This window comes from Zootoca vivipara, chromosome 9 (genome assembly GCF_965207765.1).
Source record: "Zootoca vivipara chromosome 9, rZooViv2.hap1.1, whole genome shotgun sequence".
Classification (NCBI taxonomy): domain Eukaryota; kingdom Metazoa; phylum Chordata; class Lepidosauria; order Squamata; family Lacertidae; genus Zootoca; species Zootoca vivipara.
Window position 1 is genome coordinate 26,648,371 of NC_142592.1, and position 17,014 is coordinate 26,665,384.

Consider the following 17,014-nt stretch of genomic DNA (forward strand, 5'->3'; position numbering starts at 1 on the left):
CAGGCTCCACAAATAACCCAGAGATGCATTTTAAATAAAAGGACACATTCTACTCATGTAAAAACATGCTGATTCCTGGACTCTCCGCAGGCCGGATTTAGAAGGCGATTGGGCCACATCCGGCCCCCGGGCCTTAGTTTGGGAACCCCTACTAAAGGAGAACAACAAAGAAAGCAAGTATCAACAGGCTTGATACTTATACTAATTTCAAAAAAACAAGTTATATAGAGGTTATTGTGGCGCAATTACATTGTTGTTTCTGTTTTTAAATGAATTATTTTATTTTATATTTATTCTGGGCTTCCCTGAATAAGCTATGTTTGGTGTACCTAGTTTTCCCCCATTTAATAATCTCAGCAACCCTGCAGGGCAGGTTAGATAGAGTGTGTGTTACTGACCTTATCTAACCTAATGAATTTCATGGCTGAGTGAGGATTTGAACCTGGGTCTTCCTAGTTCGCCCCTTTACCTGTGTTAACCATACCAATCCTTCCTGCTCCTGGTCCTCAAATAAGGCTGACAATCTCACCTGCACCTTGCTTCCTTGCCAGGATCCCCCTTCTGCCCGTTGTCGCAAAATGTCCCTGTCTTGTTTGTTTGTTATTTATTGTTACGGTTCTCAACCAGCATACACATATATACATAAAACAATCCAAAATACAATCTAAAATATAAGCAATAAATATAAACTTCAACTATTATAAAAATTATTAGATAAAGGAAGGTATCACTACTTGGGAGGGTACAGCAAATGGTAGCACTGGATCATCTTTGGCTCTGTCCTGAAGTTTTATGGGCACTACTAACTAGGGACCCAGGTGGCGCTGTGGGTTAAACCACAGAGTCTAGGGCTTGCTGATCAGAAGGTCGGCGGTTCGAAGCCCTGCAGCGGGGTGAGCTCCCATTGCTCGGTCCCAGCTCCTGCCCACCTAGCAGTTCAAAAGCACATCAAAGTGCAAGTAGATAAATAGGGACCACTCAGGCGGGAAGGTAAATGGCGTTTCCATGCGCTGCTCTGGTTCGCCAGAAGCAGCTTTGTCATGTTGGCCACATGACCCGGAAGCTGTCTGCGGACAAACGCCGGCTCCCTCGGCCTATAGAGCGAGATGAGCGCCGCAACCCCAGAGTCGGACACGGCTGGACCTGATGGTCAGGGGCCCCTTTACCTTTACCTTTAACTTTAACTAGGTCAGCTCAGATTTTTATGGCTCTAGCACAGAACGTGGCTACCTTTGCTGTCACATTAGAGTTAGCATCTGAAAGAAGCCACTCTATATAGAAATTGTCCGAGTGCCCAGGAAGCTCAGCCAGCGTTGTGTGGATGAGCTCGCCTCACACCTCCTTGTAGTAGCTGCATCGCAGGAGTATGTGGCCAAACAAATAACAAACAATGTTCCTATCAATAACTCAACCAGTTTTGTTCCTCTGAAGAGTTGCTGCCTGCTCCCCATTGGTGGCCTAAGAGTCTGCTCCCACATGAGTCTGCCCACCTACTATGTCTTTTGTCTGAGACCATGCTCAGTGTTCCATTGCCATTGGAAAGCTGGTTAGTGCCACAGGGCTTTTTGGGGGGAAGCTCAGTTGGCCGCCTCTCATTGCTTTTCTGAAGTTCTGTTAATGCCTTTCCCCCTTACTGTTCTGAGCTATATGTTGCTTCTCCCTCTTTTTTCAAATGATTATATGGGTGGCGGTATGGTCTAAACCACTGAGCCTAGGGCTTGCCGATCGGAAGGTCGGCGGTTCAAATCCCCGCGACGGGATGAGCTCCCGTTGCTCGGTCCCAGCTCCTGCCCACCTAGCAGTTCGAAAGCATGTCAAAGTGCAAGTAGCTAAATAGGTGGGGAGGTAAATGGCGTTTCCATGCGCTGCTCTGGTTTCACCAGAAGCAGCTTAGTCATGCTGGCCACATGACCTGGAGAAACTGTCTGCGGACAAACGGCGGCTCCCTCGGCCAGTAAAGCGAGATGAGTGCCGCTACCCCAGAGTCATTTGTGACTGGACTTAACGATCAGGGGTCCTTCACCTTTTCTATGTGTTGATTTGATTAAATTATGTTTTTAACTTGTGATTGTGAGCTACCTTAGGGACTCCACGCGGAGCCCCATGTGGATAAATTATTTTATATTCCATGCACCTCCCTGTCAAATTGACTGTTTACTCAAGGGAAATTGTGAGAATAATAGGCGCTTTCATCACTGTAGACTTCACTTCTGCTATGCAGCTGCGATACACCAAGGCAAGATAGTGAGCCATCTGTCTTCTTTCACCTGCCACCCCATACTTTAGTCAATCAATGCCTGATTCTTGGGTTTTATGCAGGATCCACACTTTGATGCCTTAGTACAGGGGTGTCAAACTCAAATTCATCGGGGGCCGCATCAGCAGTTTGGTCACCCTCAAAGGGCCGGTTGTATCTGTGGGACTATGTGTCCACTCTTTATTATCACAAATTATTGTCACTGCATTCAATTATTACTGTTTTTTTGTAATAATGTAAGTAATAACTAGCTCTGAAAGCAGAAACATAGTCAGAATAATGGCAAGTAGATATTCAAATGTACAATTATTGTACAATTTATTGAAACATGATTTTTGGTAACTGCACTGGGTGGTGGAGGCTCGCTAGGGTTTCATGCAGGAGCTTTGCAGAGCTACTGGTACCTGGAGATGCTGGGGTCCTTCTGCATGCAGGACAGATGTTCTGCCAGTGAGCCACCACCCTTCACCAAAGGCACTGGCTGAGGTTGACTCACTGGAGCTGCTCTCCTGGTTCCAGGGTTTAAGGGCCAGAAGTATAAAGCAGCATCCTATGTTTATGAGGAGAGGGAGAGGGAGGGGAGGGGAGGGAGGGAGGAAGGAAGGAAGGAAGGAAGGAAAGAGGGAGTGGGAGGGAGAGAGAGAGGAAGGAAGGAAGGAAAGAGGGGAGAGAAAGAAGAGTAGGAAATAAGGAAGGGAATAAAGAAGGAAAGAAAAAGAAAGAAAGAGGGAGAGAAGATGGAAAGGGAGAAAGAAGGAAGGAAGTAGAGAGGGAAAGAAAGAATAAGAATGAGGGGGAGGAAGAAAGATGGGAAGGACGGAAGGAAGGAAGGAAGAAAGGAAGGAAGGAAGGAAGAAAAGAGGGAGTGGGAGGGAGAGAGGAAGGAAGGAAAGAGGGGAGAGAAAGAAGAGTAGGAAATAAGGAAGGGAATAAAGAAGGAAAGAAAAAGAAAGAGGGAGAGAAGACGGAAAGGGAGAAAGAAGGAAGGAAGTAGAGAGGGAAAGAAAGAATAAGAACGAGAGAGAGGAAGGAAGAAAGGGAAGGGGGGGTCGCCGCCTTGATTCAGTGCCAGAAAAGAGCGCGAAGGGACCCAGGGGCAAAAAGCATTTCCCGTGCAGCGTGAGGCAGCGGGTGTCCGTTTTAGCAGACGTGCGTAAAGCCTCAGAGTTGCACGTTCATGAGGCTGAGCCGCGGCAGGAGGAGGAGGAGGTGAGGCAGGAGGAGGAGGAGGCGGCTTGTCGGGTCGGTGCCCGGCAGCACCGTACGGAGAGTGCCGAGCCTCTGGGACGCAGCAGTGCTCTGTAGCACTTTGAATCCTCCTCCTCCTCCACGCGGCGCTGCTGGGTGCTTTGTCTGTGCTTCAGCAGCAGCAGCCGTTTCCAGGCGCCGAGCCGTGGCAGGAGGAGGAGGATTCAAAGTGCTACAGAGCACTGCTGCGTCGCAGAGGCTCAGGACTCTCCGTGCGGCGCTGCTGGGCGCTGACCCAGCAAGCTGCCTCCTCCTTCTCCTGCTGTGGCTCGGGGAGCGCTCCACGCAGCGCTGCTCCGGCCGCCTTTCTACCCCCCCAGGCCCCAGCTGTTTGTTGGCGCTTTGTCGGCGCGGTGCTTCAGCAGCAAGGTCCCGCTGGCTGGGGTGCTTGGCGGGCCACATGACGAGGTCTGGCGGGCCGGATTTGGCCCGCGGGCCTTGAGTTTGACACCCGTGCCTTAGTATCTGTGGATTTTTGTCAAGGGTATTTTAAACTTGTGGTATTACCCACTCCCCTGTTTGATGAAAGGTTGTTCCAAGTGTCTTGCAAAGCCTACTTTTTATTATTAAGATGGTTTGAGCATACTTATAACACCAATCCTGGCTCAACTGCCATTTAGTTCTAGGTCCAATTCAAAGTGCCTGTTTTGACACATAAAGCCTTAAACGGCTCAAGACAGTACCTCAAAAACTGACTCTCCCCATATGAACTGATCCCAACCTTGTGATCATCACCTGAGGCCCTTCTTTATATGCCTCCTTCTCGAGAGGTCTGAGGGTGGCAGCGTGAGAAAAGGCCTTTTCTGCGGTGGCTCCCTACTTGTGGAATGTTCTTCCCAGGGAGGCTTGCCTGGCGCCTTCATTCTGTATCTTTAGGCGCCATGCAAAAACTTTCATCTTCGCCTAGGCCTTTGGCTAATTAAACAATATATGGCATTTTAAGCTACATATGTGGGTGGAGTATTGTTTTTGTTTGTTACTATGTTATGTATTTTTGTGCTTTTATATTGCAAACTGCCCTGTGGTCCTCAGATGACGGGAGGTATAGAAATTCAATGAATGAATGAAATATGTTGTGAGATGCTTAAGCACACTCTTTTTCTAAGCATATTTGGGCCTCTCCCCCTTTACCTCTTATTAGCTGGATGACAGTAAGTGTCAGACTCCTGAGATGAGGCAATCCTTTCTGAATTTTCAGTGAAATACCAAATTGCATGTGTTCACTGTGTGTACTGTTATAGAGAACAGATGGACTTATTTAGTCTAGAGCGTTTAATTGCTTCTTGAGTGTGAGCCAACCTGCACTTTTCTTCCTAATTTATATTAATCTTTTTAACTTTCAAAAGTTCTATCATCTGGTTTAAGCAACAACACAAGCCATTCCTTTCGCTCACACTTTTTGCTGTGCTAACCACAAGGTGGTGCTCTGCTCCTTAGCTAGCACAGAGAACAGCATTAATCATAAATCACTAAGCGAAAGCATGCTAGAGGCCTCCCTACTCCTGGGGCACCCAGTTTTTTTTCTTTTTTTAATGGTAGAATACATCTTTGTTCTTTGCCTGACCTGAAGAGTGACATCACTGCCTTTCTTCCTGTTGCACTGTAGCTGCTTGACTCACAGTCTTTGACACAAGCCAGATGGCTGCAATTGGTAGGCGCACAGGCTGCCTGGTACTACAGTTGATGAAACAGAATAGGAAGACGTTTTATGATCAGCTGCGGGAGCACAATAAGACTCCAGCTTTGCTAGGTAATTACGTTTTCACTGCACACTTTTATTCCTCATGGTGAAGGTTGCTTGGGGGAAAAGATTACATTTTTTATTTGTGTGTTTGGAATGCATATACCTTTGATCTTTTATTAGTCAGTAGTCTGCTCCAGAGGAATGTTGGTTGGGTTTTTTTAAAAAAAGAAGAAGAAAGGAAACAAAAAGCAGTTCTGCAGTCACTCGTGAAAATGACATGTTTATTTATGTTTAATGGTTCTCTCAGGCGGTACTTACATTCTCACTCTTCCTCCCCACCTCTCCATTTAGGAACTCACAAATGTTTCTTTCCCATAGCTTTCTAAGTCAGCGTTCAGCCATGTTAATTCAAGCAGGGGTTTTATTGTTATTATTGCTGGAGGTACTTCAAACTGATTTAGTAATACATATATTGATGCTTCTTATGTAAAGGGACTGGAAGAAGCAACATGCAACTTCCCCTTTGCTTGACATAGGGGAAGTAGAAACAATCATCCTTCTTGTATACAGTCATACCTTGGGTTACAGCCGCTTCAGGTTGTATCTTTTCGGGTTGCGCTCTGCTCCGAACCCGGAAGTACCGGAACGGGTTACTTCTGGGTTTCGGCACATGCACATGCGCAGAAGTGCTAGATCGCACTTTGCGCATGTGCAGAAGCGCTGAATTGTGACCCGCGCATGCGCAGACGTGGGTTTTGCGAATGCTGTGGGTTGTGAACGTGCCTCCTGCACGGATCACGTTCGCAACCCGAGCATCCACTGTATGTTTAGGGTGGCTGCATATCCTACTTTAGAGGACAGCCCTCTGAAGAAGTGGTCAAAATCCAATTTTAAGGGACAGCAAGGGGCCTCTCAGTTAGTACATGGAGAGCAGACTGCAGGCACTCCAGGTCACCCGGTCACTGTAACAAGCTGTATTTCGTTTAAGCTAGGAGATGCCTCTAAATTTGCACCCTAGAAAATTTCACACGAATAACATATCCTCTTCTATCCACACCTTTGGTGAGGTGTAACTGGGTAACCTACATATATTTGCATGCCTTTTACATTGCATAACTAATGTGCACATGCACACAATGCAAATGGAAAGGATTGGATCCCAAGGTTTGTGTGAATAGAAGGCCGTTCATGCAGCAGATCTTTCCCGTCTCATCCAGACCCTGTGCTCCTTGAAAAGCATCTCTGGAGCATAGACTGTAGTGTGGGGTGGCAGCTACTGCTGTGGGGAAAGGGAATCAATGACAATTGGGAAGATTACATGTTGCATGAGTGTGGTTCTGCTTTCACAAGGTGCCTTCGCTTGCATAACTTTTAGATTCAATCTCATGTTTTTCAGAACTTTAAGAGAGAGCAAAGAAGCTATAACTATTACCCACCAGGGCCTTCCTCCTACTCTTTCGATGTTTGCACACAGGTTTCTAGGCTGTTGGTGTGCCCTGGTTTAGTGTACCCATGATGCCCACAAGCCAAATGAAAATGGTGTCAATTTCCATGTTGATCCTGTTTGGCCAAATTACACATCAGGGAATTAGCATGGCGGCCATAGATGGTATTTTACAAATACAGTGGTGCCTCGCTTAACAAACGCCCCGTAAGACAAAAATTTCGCTTAAAGAAAGGATTTTTCTAGCGGAGGTTGCCTCGCTAGACAAATTTGTTTTACGAAAAATTCGTCTGGCGAATCGCGGTTTCCCATAGGAGTGCATTGAAATTCAATTAATGCGTTCCTATGGGCATTTTTTTTTTAAAAAAAATATTTCAATGCATTCCTATGGGATTCGCTAGACAAATTTTTCGTTATAAGAATAGACCCGTGGAACGAATTAAATTCGTCTAGTGAGGCACCACTGTAAGGAATTGTCCAGGTTCTTGTACAAACATCTGCGAAACTCTGCAGCCCTTTCTACTGCTTCCTGCAACTTTAGTTTACCTTCAGATTACAGGCGGATGAAGTTGTCGTCACGATGCAAAATTAGTGCAGCTAATAAAATGTTTTATTATACAAAGTGTGCAATCTATTGCAAACGTCTGGATATTCAAATGAACGGGAATAGCAGAAGAGAATAGATGCAGCCTTGTACAATCTGTTTTATTGCAGCCTGTCAACTAGAAGTTTCTGATGGATCTTTTTGGTTCGCATTGCAGAAACTTAGGAAAAGATTCTGTTTATTTCATAGGGTAACTGCACTTTGCCAACTCTTGTAACAAATTTCCAGTCCCCTCAGATTAATTTTCCTCTCTGCATTCTCTTGCTCTTTGACCAAAGGCCTCAGTGCAGTGTTCATGGGGTTACGCCATTTAAATATGTTGACAGGGAAATTGTTAAAAGTACTCAACAGTTTCAAAGTGCCTATTATTTGTGTAACACTATCTGCCCCATTATTTTGAAGGGACCTGGAACATTCATGTAATCTCATAATAAGTGAAAAAAGAAAAGTTCTGTGTTTTACTTTCTGAATTTTTCATGAGATCATTTTCCAATCATCCATGAATTCCCATTTTTTGTTGTCTTGTATTTTAGCAAGGAGCATCATTGCCTGGTGCAGTCAGTGTGTTTGCTTATTATGTTATCAATCATGCTAATGTAATCAAGCATAAAAGCCTGATGGCAAGGAATTAGATAAAATTACTTATAAATGTGTATTTGGAATGTTAGTATTTTCCTTTCATTTTAAAAAAAACATAACCATCAGTTTTGCTGTGAATGTATCTAACATTTTTGATGTTTTAATTTTATTTTCATCTTTTTTTTCTCCCTTACTCAGCTCTTGCCCCTGTTCTTTGCCTCTGGTTGTGTTGGTGAGGATATTACAGTGATGTCTGCATTCAACCTACTGCATTTGGTGACAAAGAGCCAGCCAGTGGCCCTGCGAGCCTGTGGGCTTCCCTCAGGTTGAATGGGTGCTACTTGTTGTGGTCATTGCATATGGAGGTCCCTCTTAGTGACGTGGGTGCCTCTGCTACAGTAAATACTATGCCATGCTTTGCTAAACTGCTGGCTATCTAAAACGTCTGAAGCTGAAAGTATTTGTTTAAGAGACACCATGCTTTACAGCTATGTTGAAAAATTATCTGAGAAATGTTGAATGTCTTGGAGGCCCCTACATGACACAATTTCTTTAGATTTGACAACGTTTATCAGTTCTCAAAGAAAAAAAAAACCCCAATATACAGTACTGTAATCGTCCTGTAAATAATACATTAAATACTCCCCTAACCTAGCAATATTTAAGCAATACAGTGGTACCTTGGAAGCTGAACGGAATCCGTTCCGGAATTCAGTTCAACTTCCAAAATGTTTGGAAACCAAAGCACGGCTTCTGATTGGCTGCAGGAAGCTCCTGCAGCCAATCGGAAGCCCCATCGGACGTTCGGGTTCCAAAGAACATTCGCAAACCGGAGCACTCACTTCCGGGATTGCGGCATTTGGGAGCCAAAACGTCCGAGTACCAAGGCGTTCGGAATCCAAGGTACGACTGTATTTACAAATACTAGTTACAGGTAGGTAGCCGTGTTGGTCTGCTGTAGTCGAAACAAAATAAAAAGATTCCTTCCAGTAGCATCTTAGAGACCAACTAAGTTTGTCATTGGTATGAGCTTTCGTGTGCATGCACACTTCTCAGGATACACAAGAAGTGTGCATGCACACGAAAACTCATACCAATGACAAACTTAGTTGGTCTCTAAGGTGCAACTGGAAAGAATTTTTTATTTTGTATTTACAAATGTTATCCATCTGCAGAATAAGGAAGACAATTTTCTGTGATTGTCCCTCCCCACAGCAACCTCTTAATTCTACCCAACATCCACCCGGGCCCTGGGGGAATGAAGACCCTCCAGAGCAGATCTTGGGGAGGGGGAACCCAAAAACCGGACGTGAGAGTAGCGGCCCTTGCCCAAAGGTGTTTCCTGCCAATCATAGGGGAAGAGAATTGAAATTGACTCAGTAAGTGTCATAGTTTCCACCTCAAAACACTAGCACCTACATTCCAGTCTAGATGTACTTAAAAGGTAAAGGGACCCCTGACCATTAGGTCCAGTCATGTCCTACTCTGGGGTTGTGGTGCTCATCTCGCATTATTGGCCGAGGGAGCAGGCGTACAGCTTTCCAGGTCATATGGCCAGCATGACAAAGCCGCTTCTGGCGAACCAGAGCAGCACACGGAAATGCCATTTACCTTCCCGCTTGGAGCGGTACCTATTTATGTACTTGCACTTTGACATGCTTTCGAACTGCTAGGTTGGCAGGAGCTGGGACAGAGCAACAGGAGCTCACCCCGTCACGGGGATTCAAACCACCGACCTTCTGATCGGCAAGCCCTAGGCTCTGTGGTTTAACCCACAGCGCCACCCGCGTCCCATGGTGACATTAGTATACATTAATGAAGGAGAATGGAATTAGTAATACGGCGCATATAGTCATTGCCTTCTGTATTAGAAATGGTCAGATTTTTTTTGTTCACCTTTTTACAACAGATTTGCACTTTAAGATAGCTTATGAATATCTTCAGAGCAATCTGCTTCCCCTCTCACCCAATACTCTCCCTTCTTCCAAGCCTATCACAGTTTATGCCCTCTTATTGGTCTCTTCCTAATACTGCTATTCATCTGGAATACATCTTGTTTTTCCTTTGGAAATATTAGAAGTTATATGTTTATATAATTGAGGTGGTTTTTTTAATGCACAAAATTGGGCTTATTTAGAAACGACTTGGTTTTAAATTATTACTGTACATGTTCTGTAGAGATTTCATCCTAAAAGATAATTGCTCCAGATTGCCAGTAGATGGCACTAATTATGTATTCTTTCAAATATTTTAAATAGAATTACCCCCCTCCAAACAAGAAATCTTTCACATGCAGACTTAATCTTGTTTGAAAAGCAATTCTAATCTAGAAAATATATCAGTAGTGTTCTACTTGACAGTTGAATAATCTAACAATATTTGAGAATTCATTACACTTTTGTGTCCCATCCATAGCTGCCAAGTTTTCCCTTTTCTCACGAGGAAGCCTATTCAGCCTAAGGGAATTTCCCTTAAAAAAAGGGATAACTTGGCAGCTATGGTCCCATCCTTTTCTGTGGATATGCAGATAAATTTTGTTTTATAAAAACTTTAATGTAAATTTGTAAGGATAAAATCAAACCTTTCTTCATATGTATTTATACAAAACATTGAAATATATTTTCTGTAGCAGAGCACCATATTTATATAGGGGGAAACTGACTTTGCTTTGCTGTGAGTTTGCATTTTATAAGCTCATTCATCTCTTTTTCTCATTCACACTTTATGTTGCTTGCATCACCTTTTGCATGTAGTAGAAAGCTATTCTTCTTGCTCTTATAAGTCTAGAAAAGTAGAATTACATGTATCATTTTAGTTACATTAATTGTTAAGATGTCTGAAAGACATGGATGCTTCTTAACACTAAAGTTTTTAAATACTGTGCAGTGTTTAATTGCTAGAATATTTAAATACCATTTATAAAATATTTTCTAAGTTCACAGTGGAAATTACAATACAGGTATTGGGCATATCATGTTATTTTTTGTATGTTTTTAATGTTGAATTTTGTTTTGCTTTAATTGACTTTAATAATAATTATGCAGTTTTAATGTGAAAATGAACTCTTGCAAAGTCGTTAAGTTGCTTGTTGAGACTACTTTAATGATAATGGGAAATACAAAATTCAGCCACATCTGTCAAGCACTAAATATGTTTTGAGTATAATACCTATCAAAAAGGAAGATGCAAAACTGTTCAAATCTAGTGGGTGTTTTTTTTTAATACAAAAGTCCTTTAGCAGATAGATGTTTTAAAAAACCCTAGTAAGATGTATAGTGAACCTATTTGCCTCAACTTGAGTGTCACAGTTTTAAACACAGAGTTCAAATTGTTGTTTAATCTTAAACTAATTTCAGTCTTTTCCTTGCTGTGAGTTTGTTTACTGTGACCACAACCTGAGAGCTGAACTTGTTCCTGTCCTAGTTATTTAAAGTAGTTTCTTTTACACATTTTAAAGAGTTCTAGACAATTGTTCCATTAAAAACAACATCCAAACTAGGAGATGAAGGGCCCTTTACTGTTTGAGGTCATCAATGAGGTGTTTCAGAGATGCTAAAGTACAGTCTTATATCTTCTGATCTAAAAACCCCCCTTCAATTAGTCCTTCTTGAAGATGGGTCACTGAGTAAGCAATGGTCCAGTTCCAGGAACACATGGTTATATCTGTACCAGTTCAATATTTGGTCAGGAGAAAACATTAAAACTGTGCTTTTGACCTTGATTGTTTGTCTTCTGGTGTCTATGTTTGGGAGCTGGATATGGGTGAACCATCTGAAATTAACTCTTGACACTATAGAAGTTGTAATGTTCGGGAGGTGTTATAATATAGAGCATGTTGGCATTCACATCATTGTTCAGAGTGTCAGCAATGTACATCCTTTGGTCACTTAAAGGTAAAGGTACCCCTGACCATTAGGTCCAGTCGCAGACGACTCTGGGGTTTCGTGCTCATCTCGCTCTCTAGACCAAGGGAGCTGGCGTTTGTCCGCAGACAGCTTCCGGGTCATGACTAAGCCGCTTCTGGTGAACCAGAGCAGTGCACAGAAACACCGTTTACCTTCCCACTGGAGCAGTACCTATTTATCTACTTGCACTTGACGTGCTTTTGAACTGCTTGGTGGGCAGGAGCTGGGACCGAACAACAGGAGCTCACCCTGTTGCGGGGATTCGAACTGCCAACCTTCTGATCAGCAAGCCCTAGGCTCTGTGGTTTAGACCACAGCGCCACCTGCGGCTTGCAGTATTTGGTGTGCTCCTATATTGCTCTTCATTGAGCCCATATATTCAGGTTGCAGTGGGTAGGCATGTACGTTGTGGCCCTCTTTCAGAGATGACCTCATAGCCATCATGCATAGCTTCATAATCCTGACATGATCCACCAAAAGGCACTTTGTGTGGCGCTACCATTGGTAGTGGTTCAGAAGCTGTAGCTGGTGCAAAGCATTTGACCTATCTTACGTTATGTACTGTGACCAACAGCACTCCAGTGCCCGCACTGGCTTCCTGCTGCCTCCCAGACTCGATTTCAGGTGCTGTTGATTATTCCAACAGAACTAAATGATCTTGTCAAAACACACCCCACTGTTTTATTATATCACGACCTTTTTAATTTGAACAGTTCAGTTAAGTATGTACAAAGTCACGATTGACTTTGCAGAGAAGTGTTCTCAGGTGTGGACATTCTTTCCCAGGAACTTTGGCAAAACCCAAGTTTCTACACCTACTTGAAAGTCTAACCTAAATTCACGTGTCACTGTGTCTTTTTACTCTTCGCAGGTGGCGGGTCCTCAAATCGCAAGACCCCAACACAGCTTACAAAGAAGGAAACAGAGAGCAAAACACGATATAGCAATAAAGTGACATCAGATACTGTATATATAAATACAGAAAAATACATTAAAAAGTTTTAGAATGCCAGGGCTTCCCTAACGTTTCATTCTAGAGTAGACGTACTCAGGATTTGCTGGAATTTTATTTTTGCATTTGTTTGTATTTTTTTTAAAGTTGTAACTAGTTTTGAGTGATGGAGAGGTAGTGTATACATATTTGAAATAAGTGTGATTTAAAAACAAATAAACCCACTCTTTGAAGGCTAGCTGTTCCTCCTCAGTCCCCCCCCCCCAAAAAAAAGAAACACCCCACTGGAATATTGGTAAAAAAAATTAGTGAATACTAGAACAGTAAAAATCAATAGAAAAATAATGTGAAGGTTGTACTGTACTGAAATTAATAAAGAATCGATCTATAAAATGTAAGTATGGTAACAATAATAAATTCCTAAGATATTTTGTAATTAGTTACATTTTATAAAAACGATACAAATACCCTCTGAAATGATATAATGGATGAATGCAAAGATGAAGTGCAATCCTTCATATTTTAATTCTTATGAACAAATAAAAGAAGACCTTTTTTGTTCAGCCAGGGACTGGTAGCCAGGGACAAATTGAGATAAGACAAGAAGGGTTTGTAAAAAAAATATATTTGACTTTGGAGCTTTGTTCTACCATTGCTACCTATTATGAACCTCCAGAGATGGAAGTGGGCCACATAAAATAGTCTTTTTGTAGCCCTGGATTTAGATTGTAAGCTATGATAACTTAAATTAAAAAATTAAGAGATTTTATAGGGCAACGTTGCCTTGTCTGTGGGTTTTTAACGTTGATCCCCAAACAGGTCAAAAGAGTGTTGCATGCATGAGTAATGTAGGTTCTTATTTTGCTTTTAGGTAAACTTCTGAAAGACTTATTAGTGCAAGAAAACAGCAGAGCCTGTGAATGTAAACCTCCACCACTTGGCTTCTTAAAAAAATCAACATAATATTGTAAAGCACAAACCTCACTCACAGTTTGGGAACAATATTTATATTTAAGGTTGAGAAGCCAGGATGTAGGAAAATCTTGCTAATTTGTAAGGTGACCTTTAAGAGCACAAAATCCAAATAATTTGTCGCTTATGAAACAGGACATTCCTGCAAAATTTGGGTGAGTACTTACATAGTGAATCTTGTAGGACAAAGAAATCTGGAATAAAGTCTTTATCCTCCACCAAAATAAGATTTAAACCAACAATGCGGGTAACAACAGTGGTCTTTCAAAGCCTCCTGTTAAAATGAGGGCTCTGTAGCAGTTAATGAGAGAGCTCAAAGTAGAAAACTTGAGTTTTTAAAAGAATGGCTAGATCAAAAGTAATTTCTAATCTGTGAGATAAAAGTTTCTTTCTGGTACCTTGCAAGTTAATAACAAAGCTTGTAATGTCTACTATTTACTCCAATCAAATACTTTTAAATGTTCTTCTTTCTGCCTGCAAAGGGATAATCAGTAGTGACCAGAAGTGTGTAATTTCCATATATTTATGGAAATAGAATAAAGGGGAGGAAAAAAAGAAACATCTTTGCTTAAATTATTTGAAAGCATCTGTGCTTTAAGCTACTTTTTATGAACACTTTTTAGTAATGACTGAAGGTAAAAAAGCAGAAAACATCCAATGTTAGGAAATTGCAATCCAATACCATGTAATTTAAACCTGCCGTTTCTTCTCTTGTACTAAATGACATACAGATGGATAACTCTGGTCACTCTACTTTGAGAACACAATTGCTTTCTTTATGAGCATATATCTATTACTAACAAACTTTTGTCAAGACTGTTTATTTCTAATCAAGCATAACTCCTTCAGTAATTAGAAAAACTCATTTTGAAAAACATTAGTTTTTCAGACCCATGCTACCTGTAGACACTTCAAAAGTTTTGATTTTCCTAAAACACCTGTATGGCTTTTGAATATAATTCTAAATACATGTATTTGTAGCCTAACTTCAGTAGTATATGGCCAAAACCGAAAGTTTTTTATTGGTTATTTAATGCCTCCCCTCCCCACCTGCCCATCCAACAACTGGATCCTTTAAAATATATATTTTGTGGTGATTTTGCCTTGTCAAACAAGCCCATATTCATTCTGTTAAAAATAATTAAGTTAGATAATTAAATATATTTTGAAAATGTTGACATCTCTATGGTAGCTTTTGTTATGTGAATGGTGCCACAGACCCCCTAGGTGTGCTTCGTGGACCCCCAATTTGGAATCACTGGTCTAGTGCTATGTGAGCAAGCATGAATGAGCAATACATGTGCAAACCTTGGGCACATGTATTTCCCTGCCTTCTTCCAGGAGAATAATTTCAGAATCTTTCACTTCTGCCTTTCGTTTGTTGAAACCATGGCTTCAAGTTGGCTTGTGTCAGACAAACTATACTTAATATTAACCACAGTTTGTTGGCTCTGACAGAACAACAAAGTGAGGTGTAGCAAAAGTCAGAGATTCCAAGTTCCTCCTCCTAGTAAAGAAGTGCATAGGGGGAGGCAAAGGAATGCACAAGGGTTCATTCATGTTGTGCTAAACTGTGGTTTTGAGTAATGTCCAAACACAGCCAATGGCTCTTTCAAATTCTCCCAAATCCTTCCCTATCCTGCTGCTTTCGATAACCTGGTTTTTGTCATTGAACATAGATCGTTTTATTTTGCTTAATCATTTTAATGAGTCGGAATACTGTTAATAAATCACACCACTGCCACAAAATGTATAACCACTTCGAGGTTTTATTACAACCAAGGGGTGCATAAATCCTGTTAAATAAATAACAACATATTCTGTAAGTCAAGGGTCGCCAAGCTGGCATCCATGGCTTCAGGAGCACTCTTGAGGTCTTCCCCGGAATCTGCAGTGCCCCTGAGCTGACCCACTCTCTGCCCTCTTGGTGATGAATTGGTCACCTTTTTATCTTTTGAAAAGTACACAGAGTGGAAAGAGGAGGTGGTTCAAAGAGTGGTCCTTTTTCACTCTTTCAGCTTTATGTGCTTTTCAAGGTTCAGATTAATTTTACTGGATCTAATGGACTGACTAAAAGTCTTTTTCAAGCAGAATATTTTAATTTCCAGTACAATATACAGAACAAACAATAAAGTAGCAGCCATGCTACTCCATGTAGCAATAATTTCCAGATTAATACATTCATTCTAAGAGAGATTTCTTTATTTCTCTCAACAGTCGTAGGTAATACTTTCCAATGCCATTAATATTTTGGATGCTGCTAAGACTCAAGAGGAAGTAATCATTAGCAACCCCCAGAGAAAGTATTTTGAGCTTGCAACAGATTTTACCAAAATCAAATTGATGATGCAGGAAGGCTTATCTGTTTCTTATCAGATGCAGGTAATCCTTTAAAATATGATTCATTTAGATCTAAAATGCAAATTATGGTTTCCAACTGAAGTGCTGTCAGCTACTCTCTTTGATGCAAAGTAAAATTTTAAACAAAGAAACATTTGTTTTTAAATTAACATTAGCTAATCACAAAACCTTCAAGTTTCACTGAATTGTGTTTAAACATCATATGCCCATTACCTTTATATCTACAGTTTCTTGCAAATACAAAGGCTGTGCTCCTAAGCATATTTACTGGGAAGTTTCATTATGTTTAGGCTAAGGTTGTCGCCTTTCTGTGAATGATTGTGTGAATGTAGAAGCTTGCTGATGTGACCTTTCTGCATTCAGAAGGCTTTGGCTGTATCACATGATCACTGTTCGAATGGAGTCACACACACACACACACACACACACACACACCCTTTGTGAACAGCAGACTTTTTATTATTATTATTTTTAAAAAGTTGGATTTGAAGAAGCCACCAGCTGAGGCACTCTAATATATTAAAAGCTGATCTGGTCACTGGGAAAGTAAACGCAGAAGCTGTGTTTGGGCTAGAAGCCAAAGCAATGGTTCAGGATTTCAACTAAAAAGACCCCTTCTCCTGTATCCTCTCCTTTTGCAGGGTCACGTAGGGATAAAAAGAACTGTAAGGTGGTCTTCTCCCAGCAAGAACTGCGGAAGCGGCTGACACCTTTGCAATACCATGTTACTCAGGAGAAAGGGACTGAGAGGTAAGGTGGTGACCATGTGGTCAGTGAGAAATACAGGCCGCTTCTCCTTCAATCTGCTGCTGTTTTCTCCTCAGCTGACAGTTTCAAGAAATTTAGCACTTGTTTACTAACTTATACAAATTAACACCACCAAACCAGGCAGGGATTTGCAGCGGGGAGGGCAAGGTCACGGATATAAAATGAACGCTATTCTGTCCCTTAGCTTCTTCTTGGAGTCTGTTTTCAGTTTACTACAAAATGTGTGGAAGTAATGGCAGT

The 17,014-nt window shown here is 41.7% G+C and overlaps 1 protein-coding gene across 9 annotated transcripts in view; it reads left to right on the plus strand.

Annotated features, from left to right (window-relative positions):
- The window catches only part of MSRB3 (methionine sulfoxide reductase B3), a 58,725-nt gene that overhangs the window by 8,255 nt on the left and 33,456 nt on the right, over positions 1 to 17,014 (plus strand). For 2 of the 9 annotated variants that reach the window (XM_088652485.1, XM_088652484.1), the window contains exons 2-4: positions 5,112 to 5,255; positions 8,015 to 8,141; positions 16,648 to 16,756. In XM_088652485.1, the coding sequence (XP_088508611.1) occupies positions 8,066 to 8,141; positions 16,648 to 16,756 (185 nt within the window). In that variant the 5' untranslated portion in view covers positions 5,112 to 5,255; positions 8,015 to 8,065. Of the gene's footprint in view, positions 1 to 90; positions 174 to 5,111; positions 5,256 to 8,014; positions 8,142 to 16,647; positions 16,757 to 17,014 lie in introns of all 9 variants that reach the window. The other 7 variants (XM_035126599.3, XM_035126598.3, XM_035126603.3 and 4 more) reach the window with 5 other exon arrangements.